We start from the raw sequence: 14,938 nt of genomic DNA, 5'->3' as shown, positions 1-14,938 counted from the left end.
GTCGGGGCAATCCCAAGCACCGATATAGGCTGGGCAGTGACTGGCTTGAGAGCAGCCCTGAAGAAAAGGACTTGGGTGTGCTGGTGGATGAGAGGCTCAACATGAGCCGTCAGTGTGCACCTGCAGCCCAGAAAGCCAATCGTACCCTGGGCTGCATCAGGAGAAGTGTGGCCAGCAGGTCGAGGGAGGTGATTCTCCCCCTCTACTCCACTCTCGTGAGACCCCACCTGGAGTACTGCATCCAGTTCTGGAGCCCCTACTACAAGAGAGATATGGACGTGCTGGAACGTGTCCAGAGAAGGGCCACGACGATGATCAGAGGCTGGAGCACCTCTCCTATGAGGGCAGACTGAGAGAGTTGGGGTTGTTCAGTCTGGAGAAAAGAAGGCTCCGAGGAGACCTTATAGTGGCCTACCAGTATCCTAAGGGGGCCTACAAGAAAGCTGGTGAGGGACTTTTTAGGATGTCAGGTAATAGTAGGACTAGAGGGAATGGATCAAAACTACAGATGGGATGATTCAGAATGGACATTAGGAAGAAGTTCTTCACCATGAGGGTGGTGAGACACTGGAACAGGTTGCCCAGAGAGATGGTGGAAGCCTCATCCCTGGAGGTGTTCAAGGCCAGGCTGGATGGGGCTTGGAGCAGCCTGGTCTAGTGGGAGGTGTCCCTGCCCATGGCAGGGGGGCTGGAACTAGATGATCTTTAAGGTCCTTTCCAACCCTAACGATTCTATGATTCTATGATTCTAGGACTGGACACGGTACTCCAGATGTGGCCTCCCCAGGGCAGAGTAGAGGGGAAGGACAACCTCCCTCAACCTGCTGGCCACCCTCTTTTTAAGCGTACCCCAGGAGACCACTGGCCTTCTCGGCCACAAGGGCACATTGCTGGCTCATGGCCAACGTGTTGTCCACCAGGACACCGCGCTCCCTCTCTGCAGAGCTGCTCTCCAGCAGGTCAGCCCCTACCCTGTACCGCTGCGTGGGGCCATTCCTCCCCAAGGGCAGGACCAGCACCAGGTCGCCAGCACTCCCCTGCCGGCCGGGGGTAACAGCCATGGCCGCTCGGCGCCGCTGGAGCCAACGGCCGCCAGTAACGGCCGCGCCCGCCGGCACGTGCGGACGGTCCCGGCGGGGGCGGGGCGGTGCCGCCTCCGCCCGGCGCTGCCCCGCTACCGGCCGACATGGCGAGGGCCCTGGGGTCGCTGCTCTGCGGGCGCAGCCGCTGGCTCGGCAGCGGTAAGGCAGGCGGGGTGGTGAACGGGAGGCGGCTCGGCTGTTCCTGAGGCGGCGGGAGCGGCCCTCCGGGTCCCGGCGGGGCCGGGCAGGCGCCCCGCCGCGCCGTGAGGGGCTGAGGGGGCTCGTCCCGCCGCGGAGACGTCACCCCGCCGGCGTGTGCCCAAAGGCCCCGCAGGCCTGGGCTGGGCGGGTGGGACGGGAGAGGCCCGGGGGGCTCGGCGTGTCTCCCTCAATGGCCGCCCTCAGAGGAGGTTTGGCGCAGCGCCGGGGAAAGAAGCGCTTTCGGCGTAGCTTTAGGTCCCTTTGAAAGAGGTCACAAAGGCAGAACTTCTCAGACTCTGCAGTTTCCAATCAGTATTTTTGACACTGGACTGTCATCGATGATTAATTACCACATTAGCGCTGTAAGTGGTTGTAACGGAAGTGACAGTATATGTAATTTATTCCAAGAAACTTTATTCTTAATTCATTTACATTGTAATGTGTTTTAGAAATTGTTTAAAACTGTAGACACTTAAAAATAAACGTGGAGTTCTCAGCATGCAGTGTTAGGGATGCAGCAAGAGAATGTAATTAAATGATTAAAACTAGAGATGGGTCGATTCAGATTGGACGTTACGAAGTTCTTCACCGTGAGGGTGGTGAGGCACTGGAACAGGTTGCCCAGAGAAGCTGTGGATGCCCCATCCCTGGAGGTGTTCAAGGCCAGGCTGGATGGGGCTTTGAGCAGCCTGGTCTAGTGGGAGGTGTCCCTGCCCAGGGCAGGGGGTTGGAACTAGATGATCTTTAAGGTCCCTTCCAGCCTTCACAATTCTGTGATTCTGTGATAACTTTTTCTGATACGTGTTTAATTACACTTGCAGTTAAGTGAAAGGTAGGACAGTGTGATTTTTTTAGGATTTTGGAAAGAGGACGGAAGGTGGCAGTGAGAGTTGTCAAGGCCCAGGGCACGCCTTGGCTGCCCTGAGCAGCCTCACCGGGGGCCTCTGCCCGTGCCCACTGCCCAGGAGCCCTGTTTCAGCTCAGCCCCAAGCCTTCAGTCCCTGCCTCAGCTGTGCCCGGAGTATAGCCTTGCCACCAGTCCAGCCTCTGGCCCTGGGTGGACCTTGGACCTGTGTTCTAGCCTTGTCTCCAGCCCTGTCTCTGGCCCCATCTGCTGCTGCTCCTGACTGGACTCCCTGAGTACGCCCTCGACCTGCCCCACTGAGTGGGGTACTCTCAGTGGACCCTGCTTTGCCCACCTTGTTCACATCTGTTGAGTCTATCCTGGTCCTTGAGAGCACTGTGCTGCAGTCACCCTGGGCTTCCGACTCACGTATACATATGTATTTCTATATATTTTGCCTTTACAAAGATGTTACTTAATTATTTTTTCTCCCAAGAAAATCTGTCAGACAAAAAAACCCACCAAAACCTAAGACTTTGACCGTAGCTTGTGTGTTCTCTAAACAAGCTTATTGAGAAACTCTTTCTGATGTGCGCTTTGATATGTGTTTGATAATCCTTTTACTATTTTGCAGTTGCTTTTAGGCAGCAGAAATGGAAAAGCTCTGTCTCCACACAAGCAAAAATGCCTCCTTGCGATTTTGTACCTGAAAAATACAAAGTAAGTCATATGTATTACACTGCATTTAAGTAAGACTGCATTGCTACATCTGAGTGACAGGCTCATCTGCTATAAATAGTGCATTAAATATGATTATAAAATTCGCTAATTTGGGCAAAACCCAATTCTGTTACAACTACGATATAAATCATAGATGTACCTGTATGACAGTTCTGTAACTTGCTGCTAAATTGTTGATTTGCAAAACTTTAAGGAAGAGGTAAGAGCAGAACAGCGGTCTTATTTCTGAGTTTCAGAGGTTTGTAAAACACTTTATGTGCCAGAATTTGTTAAAATCTTAGTTCTGTGAAAAACTGCTCTAGACAGCTCTGTAGTCTACGTGACCCACTACAGCACCATTAGTCTGGATCTTTAGGAAGTCTAAACAGATACTGACTTTTTTATTCCGTTCAGTCCTATCCATATGAACATATGCAGAAGATTCGTGAACAAAATATTTCTCCTTCACTGCGACTGTATTACAAGAAGCCATTGTTGCTGCATCAAGGACATATGCAGTGGTTGTTTGATTATGAAGGAAGAAGATACCTTGATCTCTTTGCTGGAATTGTCACCGTCAGTGTTGGTCACTGTCACCCGTAAGTTTGTTACTGTTTAATTTATACTATAAAATACAGGGAGATACAGATATGTTGGTTTTGTTCTTTGTTAGTCTGTGGCACTGTGAGCCTAAAACCAGAATATAATTCACTAAATATATGTCTTATACTAAGGTCAATTTCCACTACATTTTGAATAGTTCATTAATTTTGTCTATTTGTTCATCTCTCTGGCAAATGTCTGCATTTTCAGAATTAGTAACAGGTAGGTGTGTGCATGTGTGTGTGCACATCTGTGTTGAATTGAATTTCTTTGTCTCTTCTTGTGCTACATGCAGGAAGGTAACTATGGCTACCCAGAAACAGCTTGCTCGCCTGTGGCATACCACTAATATCTACATGCACCCGTCAATCCAAGAGTATGCTGAAAAGCTAACTGCTCTTCTTCCAGATCCACTTAAGGTACTTTGCTTCTGACAGGAGCAGTGGCTGGAGAAAGGGCTGTCTATTTATGAGAAATATCTAATATAAAAATATTTATTAAATGAGAGCCACAATATCTCTGGAGAGAAAACCTGTATGGGGACTATAAACTGTCAGATAAAGAGAGCATGATGACCCTCAAGGCCTTTGTGTAGGGAGGTGTACTGAGATTTAAATAAATAAACCACATGTGTCACATTTCATGTGCCCAGAAACAGTAGGAAAAATATTGTGTTTGCTTTCAGGTAAAATAAACTGGTCATTAAATGAAATTGGGTTAGCAGAAGACTGAAGCTGTCGCAATCTTAAAAATGGAAGGAGAGTTTAAAAAAAAATTAAAAAATGTGAAGCATCTGCATAGTTCAAGCAGGGGAATATCTCAGTTACTTCTGAAAATTAACTTTAAAAGCAGTGACCCTAGAATTTGAGCTGTTTTCAGATCTCAGAACTTGCATTCAGGATATACCCTTAATTCTCATTTGCTCCCAATAAGCAAGCTCTGCTTACCTCTTGTGTTCCAGGCTTGTGTCTGTGTATGTCACTCCTGGTAACTAACATGCGGGGACTCTGTACAGACCTTTTTACCTATGTGAAGGTTATTTCTATTCAGTCAGTCATGCTCAGTTTGACCCAGACACTTTAATTTTTCTTTGAATCGCTGTTCCATCTTAGGAAAACCTGAAGACTCTGACTCTTAAAAATTTTTTGTATTCCCCCTAAGTAGATCAGCTTAATTTTGGTTCTCATCTGTAGCGTATGGGCAACATTAAGTTTATTGCAGTGAAGTCACCTTGTGGTAGTGATAGGTTATAACTCCTAATGTCATTAAGTAACATGGTCTGATGCTGAACTAGAAGGTGGTGGTTGTGCACTGTACTGATCCTAAGCATCCTCCCATAGGTGGTTTACCTAACCAACAGCGGGTCAGAAGCCAACGATTTGGCTATGTTCATGGCAAGGCTGTATACTCGTAACTTCGACATCATCTCTTTCAGGTAATGGTGATAGATCTTCACAAAACTCGTTTGTGTGTGTGATCAGTCTCTGTATGCCTAAACCAAGAAATAGTAGAGAACTCTTTAACCCCAGATCTGCTGAGGAGAATGCTATAAAATTATTTTATTTGCCAAAGGGGTGTAAAACAGGACTTGAATATTTGATACAGTATATTAGGATAGTTTGCATAAAAACCACAACCTGCAATTTTTGCTTTTGTTACTTAGAAAAGGGTCTCATCTGTGTGTTTAGGGTAAGCCTGCATTCAGGCTTTGGCAATTGCTACTTTCTTCCTTCATTCCAGTCCTGCAGTGCACCCCTTTGTGAGGGTACAAAGATACCTCTGGAACAGCGGTGCAGTGAACCACAGCGGAGAACTGCTCTGGCTAAAAGCTAACCTAGCAGAATGATTTTTTTTGTTTTGTTTATTTTGCAGCCTTATTTTTCTGCCAGATCCCTGAACCATAGTTCACTGCACAGGTACACAAACAGCTCTTCTGGCATAACAACAGAGGTGGCGCAAGGGTGAGGGCTGTGTAAGCACCACTGTAAGCAGTTCTCTTTACTGTGCATCCCAGGCAGCCTCAAATATTAGAATAAAAGGCCTTGTTATGAAGAGCTGTATTTTTCTGTTATTCTGTTCAGCAGAACATTGGGTACCCACCTAGCTTGTGTATTCTCATTAATGAACTTTTGATTTATATATAAAACTGGCAGCAAAACACCATGTAGTTTAATGATTGGCAGCATCTGTTGGAGAGAGCAGTAGTTCCCAAGATTCAAAGAACTGAGATGTTTGCTCTGTAGGGCTCAGGTGCTACAGCAGAACTTCATGAGGCACTGTCTGAATTGCTGTTGGTTCCAGTCATTGTTCTATTCTCCTAGCAAACATTACCTCACAGTTTTAATATTTGAGATTTCAGGAAATCAATGCAGATGGGCAGTTATGGATCTTCCAAAACCAGAGCAAAGAATGGCAGTAGGAATCAGTTCTTGTCTTGAGTGTAACAATGCACAATTTCCACAATAATTTGTAGCTCAGAAGCATGCCTTCTTGGAAATAATATTGCTACAGTCTCTTTTTGGAAATGAGTGATGTTCATGTGCTTTGTTTGTTTGCACAGAGGAGCATACCATGGAGGCAGCCCTTACACCCTGGGATTGACATCTATTGGTCTTTATAAGCATGGTGTTGCCAATGGCTTTGGCTGTTCAACAGTGAGATTTTTATTTTATTTTTTTAGTAATGTGGGTAGCTAACAGTTTATTTTAATAATTCAACAATTAGTGCATTTTCTATGCTCAGAGTGCTCTATGGTTACTAACTAAATTGCAGTAGAGCTGTTTCTGCTGTGTAAGAACAAGAGACAAAGTCCCCGTTCCTTTTCTGTATAGTTACTTGTGCTCATTTGGAGTCAGGACAGCCATAACAGGAATGATCATGATTTACAGTGCTTTATTCATGCTTGGCGCTTGCATGGAAGTCTATGTAAGGTCCAAAATAACAATGCTTAGAGCCCCTTTTCTCAACTTTGTTTTGGCAAGTCTGTGCAAAGCTGCTTTCAGCTGGTCTGAAGTAGATATCCCCTGGAATGAAAAAAGCCCGTGTCCCTCATTTCAGCAAGACAGGAGACATACTGTTGAAAAGATACATTGAGGATGAATGGCAATATGTTGTCTCTCTGCCCTTGAGGGGATGGGAGAGCCTCTCTGCTAGAAACTGCCCTTGGCTACTCTGATCTGTGCTGGTGATAGCTCAGCCACAGCACTGCCTGTAAGAAGGCTCCTTTATAGCAGACTCCCAGCCTGGCTCAATAAATGAGTTGCCTGAAGTCACGCAGCGTTTCATCAGCAGTCAGGATTAGAAGGCTGGAGTTCCTCATTTTCAGGCTGAAATTACTCTGCTAGATCTGCCTGCCTTCCTGTATTTTGCAGATTTTTATCATGCTTTGGATTATTGAAGTGCTATTGGCAGCTCTAAAAATGTTGCTATTACTCTTAGATAACCAAAACTGCTGACTAATTTAAAGAACAAAACAAAGGAAATCAACAATTGAGTGAATAGTCAAAACTTGTTGTTTCCAAAACTTCTGTTTCTGTGCTACTATTCCTTCAGGGCTACATTTGGTATTATTCCACAAGTGTTCTTCAGACCAGTTGCTTGAACTAGGTATGCCCTTAGACTCTAAAGGACTCTTTTTTAGTTTTTTTCTTTAGTTATCCCTAAGTATGGTTAAAACATCTCTTAGGAAGGTGTCATCAAATCTGTAGCTCTTTCTGTTATGCTTGACAGACAATGTTACCAGATGTTTTTCGTGGTCCATGGGGAGGCAGCAATTGTAGAGATTCTCCAGTGCAAACTGTTCGAAAATGCAGCTGTTCAGAAGGTTAGTCAATGACAAAAACTGTTCGGCTTTTAGATTAGAGAATACTAAAGGGCTGTGGAAATAGGTTGTATTTACCTCCTCAAGAACGGTAGACCTCTGGTTAGGATTTGCGAGGGCAACCAAAGAAAATATTGCAGAGAACCTCAGGCACATGTTTCCTGGTGAGAAAAGTTTTGGGTAGGTGACAACTCATGTTCTTGGGTTTCTTCTTAAAATCCCAACCTTTACTTCCAGCTTTTGTCATGATCAACTCTGGAAGCTGTGGAACTCAGTTTAGCACAGAAATAGTGATTGGTGCTTTCTGCACCAGTCTGAAGTTTTGACAGCTCTTCAGCTTTTGTTTTGGAATAATATGAATAGGGAGGACAACCTGAACTCAGTGATAAGCAAAAAGTCTTCTATGAAGCAAAACATTCCATATGCAGCACAATGTGAAAGCACCTCTACAGCTTTCCTGTTAACAGCAATTACAGTAATTTTTTGCCACTGTTTTAAGAGGCACTCTTCAGTATTTTAATTCACATGCATACAAAACAATGGTTTTTTAGCTTTGCTCTCCCTAGTGAATGGGAGCATTAGCTCTACTGATTGCTCTGTTCTTCATTTCAGTATTCAGATTGGCAGCTGTATTCTCCAGAATCCTCATACCTGCACTAACCTAACAATTCCTGATCTCTCATGCTGATGCTTATTAACCCCTGAGAAAGTGTCTGCTTATTCCTTCTGCTGATGTAGGTGATTCACAAACATTTTCTCTAACCTACAGCTTACTGACCTGTATAATGTGTATCATCTTATTGTCTGGCACCTTTGCCTTGCTCTTTTGGAAGTGGCATTCCTTAGAGCGTAAATGATTTAAGAGAAAATAAGGGACTCTCTCCTTTAATGTTTGGCCTACTATTGTGTATTTGAGAGGTGATGTTTACCACGCAGTCAGATGATACTTGTTGCTTAGATGTGTAATTTAATGTTTTGAAGCTAGTTTTTTGTCATTTTAAGTAAATTCCCTTTAAACTCTTTCCCTTGTAAACAGGTGTATGTCAGGCAAACGACCAGTACATTGAACAGTTCCAAGATACGCTGAATACCTCAGTGCCAAAGGCAATAGCTGGATTTATCGCTGAACCAATTCAAGTAGGTGGCTTGCCATTTCTCAATTAAGCTAGCACAATCTGTTTGAAACGCTCAAATCTGATATTCTTTAGCTACATCCTAAACATACTTTTGCTGATTTATATTATATTTAATGCCTTAAACACCTTAAATATTTGAAAGAATGGATGTACCGTCTTAAAATTTCCGCTTTTGTCATTGATTTCAATGGAGCTAGAATTTTGCTCATGAAGTTAAATTAAACAGAGAATCATGATTGAACATGCACTCTTCTGCATTTAAATGGCAAGTATGGAGCATGCTGTTGTTTGGTTTCTAATACCTTCTTCCAAATTTCATATTATTTTTTTCTTTACTATTTCTGTAAACTTTAACTCAATTCCCCTTCCACCTCTTCGCAGCCACCTTGTCCACTGTCTTTTTAGCAGCTGTCCAGCAGGTGGTAGCCACAGGATTCATTCTTTGGTGCAATGGGAACATGGAATCTGTGGAATGGGAATGAGCGACCTGAGCAGTAACTTTCTGAAGCAGTTTTGCTGCTGAAGCCAGAAACTTGAGACAACAGCCTTGGTTACCTGAGGGCTGCTGGTATTTTTTCATTGTAGGATAGTCACATAGTAGAACTCCTGTTTCCTTGTCTGTTCCTGAAGACATTGTCTTTTTTGTCTTGGCAGGGTGTTAATGGAGCTGTTCAGTACCCAAGAAATTTCTTAAAGGAAGCTTATCAGCTAGTACGGGAAAGAGGGGGCGTTTGTATTTCAGATGAAGTGAGTTTTTTTGACGTAAGAGATCTAGAGTTTGGGGTACCTCTGAAAGTCATCTTAAAAGAATTCAAGTGAATGCAAACTGGAAGCCTGGAAATAATGTAAATTAAATGCTATACATTTCATAGCTTCAGTTTAACACAATGCATCTTTCCAAGCATAGGACCCTCCTAGTTTTTACTGTTTTTATTCTGCTATGTGGTATTGTGATTTTAGACGCAGGTAACATTAGTAGCAGACATCAGTCCTTACCTTTTGGGAGCAGTAAATTTACACAAATACGCAGCTAATAAATGCCAGCTGTGGTGTGACGTGTCCCAATAACAGTTGCTCTTATGAGTGTTGTTGCATACATTAAATTCTAGAAGGGCATTGATTGTCATGCCTGCGTGAATATATTTTATAAATAGAATTTGCTTAGCTAAAGCTATTCTGAAATAGTAGCAAACGCTTCAAAGTGACAGAAATATATACCTCAAGCATTGCAGTAGTAGAAATCAGCAATCATGAGGTTGCAATTTTGAAATGTGATAAGCAACTGCGTTTCCTCTCCCTTTTGAAATGGAAGCTGCAGCTTATTTGTGCGTCTCACCATGCCTAAGACACGGTGACATATTATCTTTCACATGCAAAAAAAACCCCAATTACAATAAATAGCAAAGCCATCTGAATAAGGATCCTAATGCAAGTTGACTCCAGATGTAGTTGTAATGAAATGCAAATCAGTAACATAGAAAGACAAGAAAAGCAATCCGTATTGGAAAATGTAAGGAAGTGATGGGCATTTCTCTGGATTTTTCTTTTGAAAGGTACAGACCGGATTTGGACGGACAGGCAGCCATTTCTGGGGATTTCAAACACATGATGTAGTCCCTGACATTGTTACTTTGGCAAAAGGAATTGGCAATGGCTTTCCAATGGCAGCTGTTGTTACAACAAAAGGTATAAGTGTTCTGTTCTGCTAAGGATTAAAATAGAGCAATTACAAAATATACTGTATGATAATTACTTAACTGGAGAGATGTTTGTTGAAACAGCTGTGCTTCATTAATGATCTTCATCTCCATCTGTCTTTTAACAAATGAATTGCATTCTCATTACTCACTTGTTTTACCAAGTGCTGTGCAATACCAGTGCAAAGCTTTATTTAAATGGGGTTAGTTGCGTAACTGAAGCAGGAATGACCGTGTGAGTCATTGGTAGAGCTGGTAATAGATCCTGAAAGTCCTCACTAAATTCACCATTTTACTAATCAATATACTGTGAGTATATAAGGCAGCATGTTAGCCGACTACTTGATAATGTACAAATGACTGTCTGAATCCAGTGAGGAAAATTTGTAGATGTCTGTTTAAGGGGACAACTGACAGCATATGTTAGAAATGTGACTTTTTTGAAAAAGTCTGGGTTTAGCATCTGCCAGACACTATAATTTTGGGAAATAGTCATATTTTGCACATAATTACTTGCATTGCCTCCAGTATAATCCGGGCTGAAGCACAGCAAATTTTACTTAACTGTTAAGTTTAAGCAGATAAGTACTGTTACCTAACATAAGGCAACTGTAAGAGTAATCAATGTTCTTTTTCTTTTAGAGATTGCAAGTTCCTTGGCTCAAAACCTTCACTTTAATACATTTGGAGGAAGCCCTTTGGCCTGTGTAGTTGGAGCTGCAGTTCTTGATGTAGGGAGAATGTTATATAAATTTATATATTCCACACTCTTTCTTGTAGCAAAAGATGAAAAATGTTTATGTTTATTCTTACTGTAAAGTTATATGTGGGCAATTTTTTAAAAAACTGTATAAAATGCATGAACATACGCATGTATTATGCATACATGGCCAGTGTGCCTTATGTGTAGGAAAAAACAAATTCCTGGTTAGTTACATTGCAAGATTTTCATCCCTTTAACATGAATAGTCGTCCTCTAATGTTTTCAGAATAATCTTTCATTGTCTCCCTTACATTCTTTACTTTGTTAATAGAAACGTAGGAAAGCACTTTCTCAAAAGCCTTAGCTAACCCTCATCAACTAGGCAAATCCTGAGCTAAACCAAATTTGTTCTCTGGCACATGTGCTTAAAAAAATTTTTTTAACTCCACAGCTTTTATGTTATGCCTAAAAAGCCTTAACAACTGTATAGTTAAAAATATTTTTAAGGTCAGAATTCCTTTTTGTAAAAAACAAACAAACAAACAACCCAAACCCGCATGAAAAAGACAATAGAAGAATTTGCAACGTATTTCACCTATTATCCATCAGAAAATCAGTCAGTGGGGCAGTAGATCACATTTTAATTTGTCTTGATCATGGACAGACCATTTTTCCTTTAATCGCGCTTCATTACAGCAGAAGCTGTTTCTACTCATATTACTTCCCTGAGTGTTTTGAGGTTTTCTTAATCTATTTTATAAGACAGCTGATCATATAAATAAAAACAGTTTGAAAAATCAGTTTACAAATAAGAAAGCCTGAGCCCATGTTTTGGGGGTTTTTGGCTCTGAAGTAACTTGGATCCTGGATCTGAAAAAAGTCCAAGGAGGTTATCAGCATCAGGAAGAATAAAAGGGAAAAGGAAAAGGAAAGGGAAAGGGCACCCACTTTAACTCCTGTAATGGTATTTCTTGTTTTTTTTCATGTGAATGTTCTTAACGCAAATACGAAGTTCATAAAACGGTTTGTTTGTATCACTGCTGATAGCTGCCTGCATGTCAGAACTTTGATTAAGGACAGCAGAGTAGGAAAAAAAAATTAAAACACTCACGTTGTTTCCTAAAAGACTGCCTAATATGCATAGGTGCACCTTGTCAAATGATATTCTTCTCCTGATACGGGATAAAGAATTAAAATATTTCTGGTAAGATTTTGAAAGTCAGTTTGCTGCTCAGGTATTTTTCAGCTATGACTACGTGTGAATTACTGGATTACATTTATGGAATAATAAGTAAAATGTGAAAAAGGCCACAGCAACATTTAAATATTATGTTCAGTTGTACTCTGATGCCAGTAGAGGATTGTGAGAGAAGACAAATGTAAGGACTGTAGTAGCGAAGGAACATAGTCTGCAAGGAAGTGAGATAAACGTAATGTGTCATCAAGCTGAATAGGGATTAACCAACTGTACTGTAAGCTTTTCCTGCAACACTGTCACTTGTGCCTCATTTTCACCAGGCTATTGAAGAAGATGGTCTGCAAAAAAACAGTGATGATGTGGGAACATACATGCTACTGGAGTTGGCTAAACTACGGGATAAATTCGAGATTGTTGGAGATGTCCGTGGCAAGGGACTTATGATTGGAGTAGAAATGGTAACAGATAAGGTTAGTGATGTACTTTATTCCTTTCAGTTTACAGTGTCATTGAAAGTTTTATCACATTTTATTTCTGTTGAAATAGGAAGATTTCTATTAAAAAACAGATAGTGAAGTAAGAAAACATTGCGCTAGTTTAATTTGAGCCAAAACATTCCAGCACTTCAAATATTTCACAAGCTTTGAGTAGGCAGTGACTTGTGTACCTTAATTGCATAAAAGCATCTTATAATGCACATAAATTAGGCAGCTAATGTTTTCAGCTGGAGATGGGTGTGGGATTTCTTAGGCAGACAGGAATACACATCTTTTTTCATAGAACTAATGTAGAGTATCTATGTGAAGTTTGACGTTCACTTTCCTTAGGACAGTCGCCAGCCTCTTCCAGCTGAAGAGATCAGTCAGATCTGGGAAGACTGTAAAGACATGGGGGTTCTGATCGGACGAGGAGGACTCTACAGTCAGGTACCGAACCTCTGGTTATACATAAAGCTTATTTTCTCTCTTTATGAACTGCATCCCATTTCCCTCAACCTAAATTGACTTCAGTAAATAAACTAGAAAACGTAGACTCTTAGGAATCAGCTTTGCTTAATTTTGCTTAATTTACAAATTGTGCAGGAGCCAAGTATGCTGAGCTAGCTCTAAGCTTGCAGTTTTCCTTCAGAGGAACAACCTCCCCTAGAAAAGAAATGTTCTACAATGTGTGTAAATTAGAAGAAATCAGCAATATTCAGGTCTGGTAAGTCTTTGCTACTGTTCAGGTTATCACCTGACCTGTCGGCACAGAACAAGTGTAGTTTTGGTAGTTTTTTCATTCTGGAGAGCTGGTAACATTCCACCTGGATGCTAATAAAAAAAAAAAGTCATTAATAGCAAGCTCAGCAAAGGAGCACAAAAGTGAGAATTGCATGTGAATGGCCGTCAGCCCACCCAATTGGAGATGCACCACGCTGTACCCGGGGCACTGTGTCACGGGCTTCTTACAGCATGCCAGTTAACAGCGGGGAATTGCCTGTGGGCTGCTCGGGTCAGCAAAGCCTGCAGACACAGAGGAAGCAGCTTCTGTATGTGATAGATAAAGGATGGCTAAAATCAATAGGCCACTGCAGCTGTCACCTCATCGGTTCTTCCACAAGTCACAGACCAGAACACACAGAACCTAACAGGCTGCAGCTCAGAGTGTAGTAAAATCTGATTCTGTCTCACAAAACTGCTGTGTATCTGTGAGTGTTTGCTTCAGTTGGGGCTGTAGCAAAAGACCATTATTCCACTCTTGCTGCATAAAGTCCTGTGATGTGACAAAAAAATTTAAACTGAAAGTTTAAGATTCTTAAGGAAGTTAAATATTCTTGGAAACATTATATTGTAGATCGAACATGTGGATTTAAGAACCTAAGTTCTTGACAAGTTAAACTGCATATATCCCTTCCTGATCAACATGCATTCAGGCTAGAATTCCCTCACTGAAAGTTAGTATTGTGATTCTTTGATAAGACATTCTCTTAGAAGCCTTAAAAAAAGCATGTAACAGCAAATCAGCTGATGCAATGCAAGAGGTTACCACTCTCCATAGATACTACTTTTCCCTGTGGCAAAGCTGCCAGAGGGAACAATACACGAAGATACACCTTTCTTAGTACAAACCATCTAAGGTTTTACACCAGCTCTATCTGGAGTAACAGAGCTGCAAACACAGCCTGCTCTGGCCAGGTCTCCTTTGGAGGCAGCTGGTTTGTGACGAGAGTGGAGCAGGGCATTGGATGCAGTTGAGTCAAAACTGCCCCACTTCAGCGTGCGTTTATCAGAAGCCTCAGTCCCTGCTCTGCTGTTCTCCTGTAATACTATTTTTCACACTTTTGGTTAGATTTTTTTGGGCAGAAGGTGAGTGCTGACCGAGATGGGCTGCTAGAAGCTGTATGCTTTCCATACAATTTTAAGGATTTTTTTTTTTTTTCCTCTCTCCTCAAGACATTTAGAATTAAACCTCCTATGTGCATTACTAAAAAGGATGTCGATTTTGCTGTGGAAGCATTTCATACCGCTTTACAGAGACACGCGGAAAGAGCAGCTGCAAAACAGACGTGATTTGTTCCCTTGCGTGAGATGCACACAGAACCCCTGATACTTGCCACGCAGACTCCACACTAATCAACACTAGATGAGAAAATCATCGTCTGAAGATTAAATGCTTGTTCAGTATCACAAGAGCAATTGGAGAGATTCAGCGTTTAATAAAGAATATGCTCTAATCTGTTTTGTAAACATACAGTGGAGTTCTACAGTGGTGTCATGGATAAGCTGCACACCTATTGTAGCCTTAGCATAAAAAACCCTGGTGGGATTAACTGGGTATCAGATGAAGAGACAGACACATTCATCTTGCATCTGTGAAACTCATAACAAAACTGGTAATTTTTAGAAAGAGTGACAGCAAATTAATAAAAGTTGTTTTGGGGAAGTACATAGTGTT

At 41.9% G+C, this 14,938-nt stretch overlaps 1 protein-coding gene across 2 annotated transcripts; it reads left to right on the top strand.

Annotated features, from left to right (window-relative positions):
* The first annotated feature begins 1,136 nt into the window (after positions 1 to 1,136).
* AGXT2 (alanine--glyoxylate aminotransferase 2) lies at positions 1,137 to 14,929 on the top strand. 2 transcript variants are annotated; one of them, XR_012584898.1, is made up of 15 exons: positions 1,142 to 1,241; positions 2,762 to 2,847; positions 3,262 to 3,446; positions 3,746 to 3,869; positions 4,791 to 4,885; positions 6,011 to 6,104; positions 7,180 to 7,273; positions 8,307 to 8,407; positions 9,061 to 9,153; positions 9,960 to 10,092; positions 10,746 to 10,834; positions 12,325 to 12,474; positions 12,832 to 12,930; positions 13,087 to 13,207; positions 14,437 to 14,929. XR_012584898.1 is itself a non-coding variant. In XM_074569831.1 (14 exons), the coding sequence occupies exons 1-14, from the start codon at positions 1,187 to 1,189 to the stop codon at positions 14,551 to 14,553; spliced, it is 1,515 nt and encodes a 504-aa protein (XP_074425932.1). In that variant the 5' UTR covers positions 1,137 to 1,186; the 3' UTR covers positions 14,554 to 14,929. The 2 variants fall into 2 exon arrangements, 1 of the variants encoding a protein (XP_074425932.1); XM_074569831.1 differs by lacking the exon at positions 13,087 to 13,207 and having other exon boundaries at positions 1,137 to 1,241.
* The last annotated feature ends 9 nt before the right edge of the window (positions 14,930 to 14,938 follow it).

The sequence above is a fragment of the Larus michahellis genome, chromosome Z, assembly GCF_964199755.1.
Source record: "Larus michahellis chromosome Z, bLarMic1.1, whole genome shotgun sequence".
Lineage (NCBI taxonomy): Eukaryota > Metazoa > Chordata > Aves > Charadriiformes > Laridae > Larus > Larus michahellis.
This window is presented reverse-complemented; position numbering and strand designations above follow the sequence as displayed.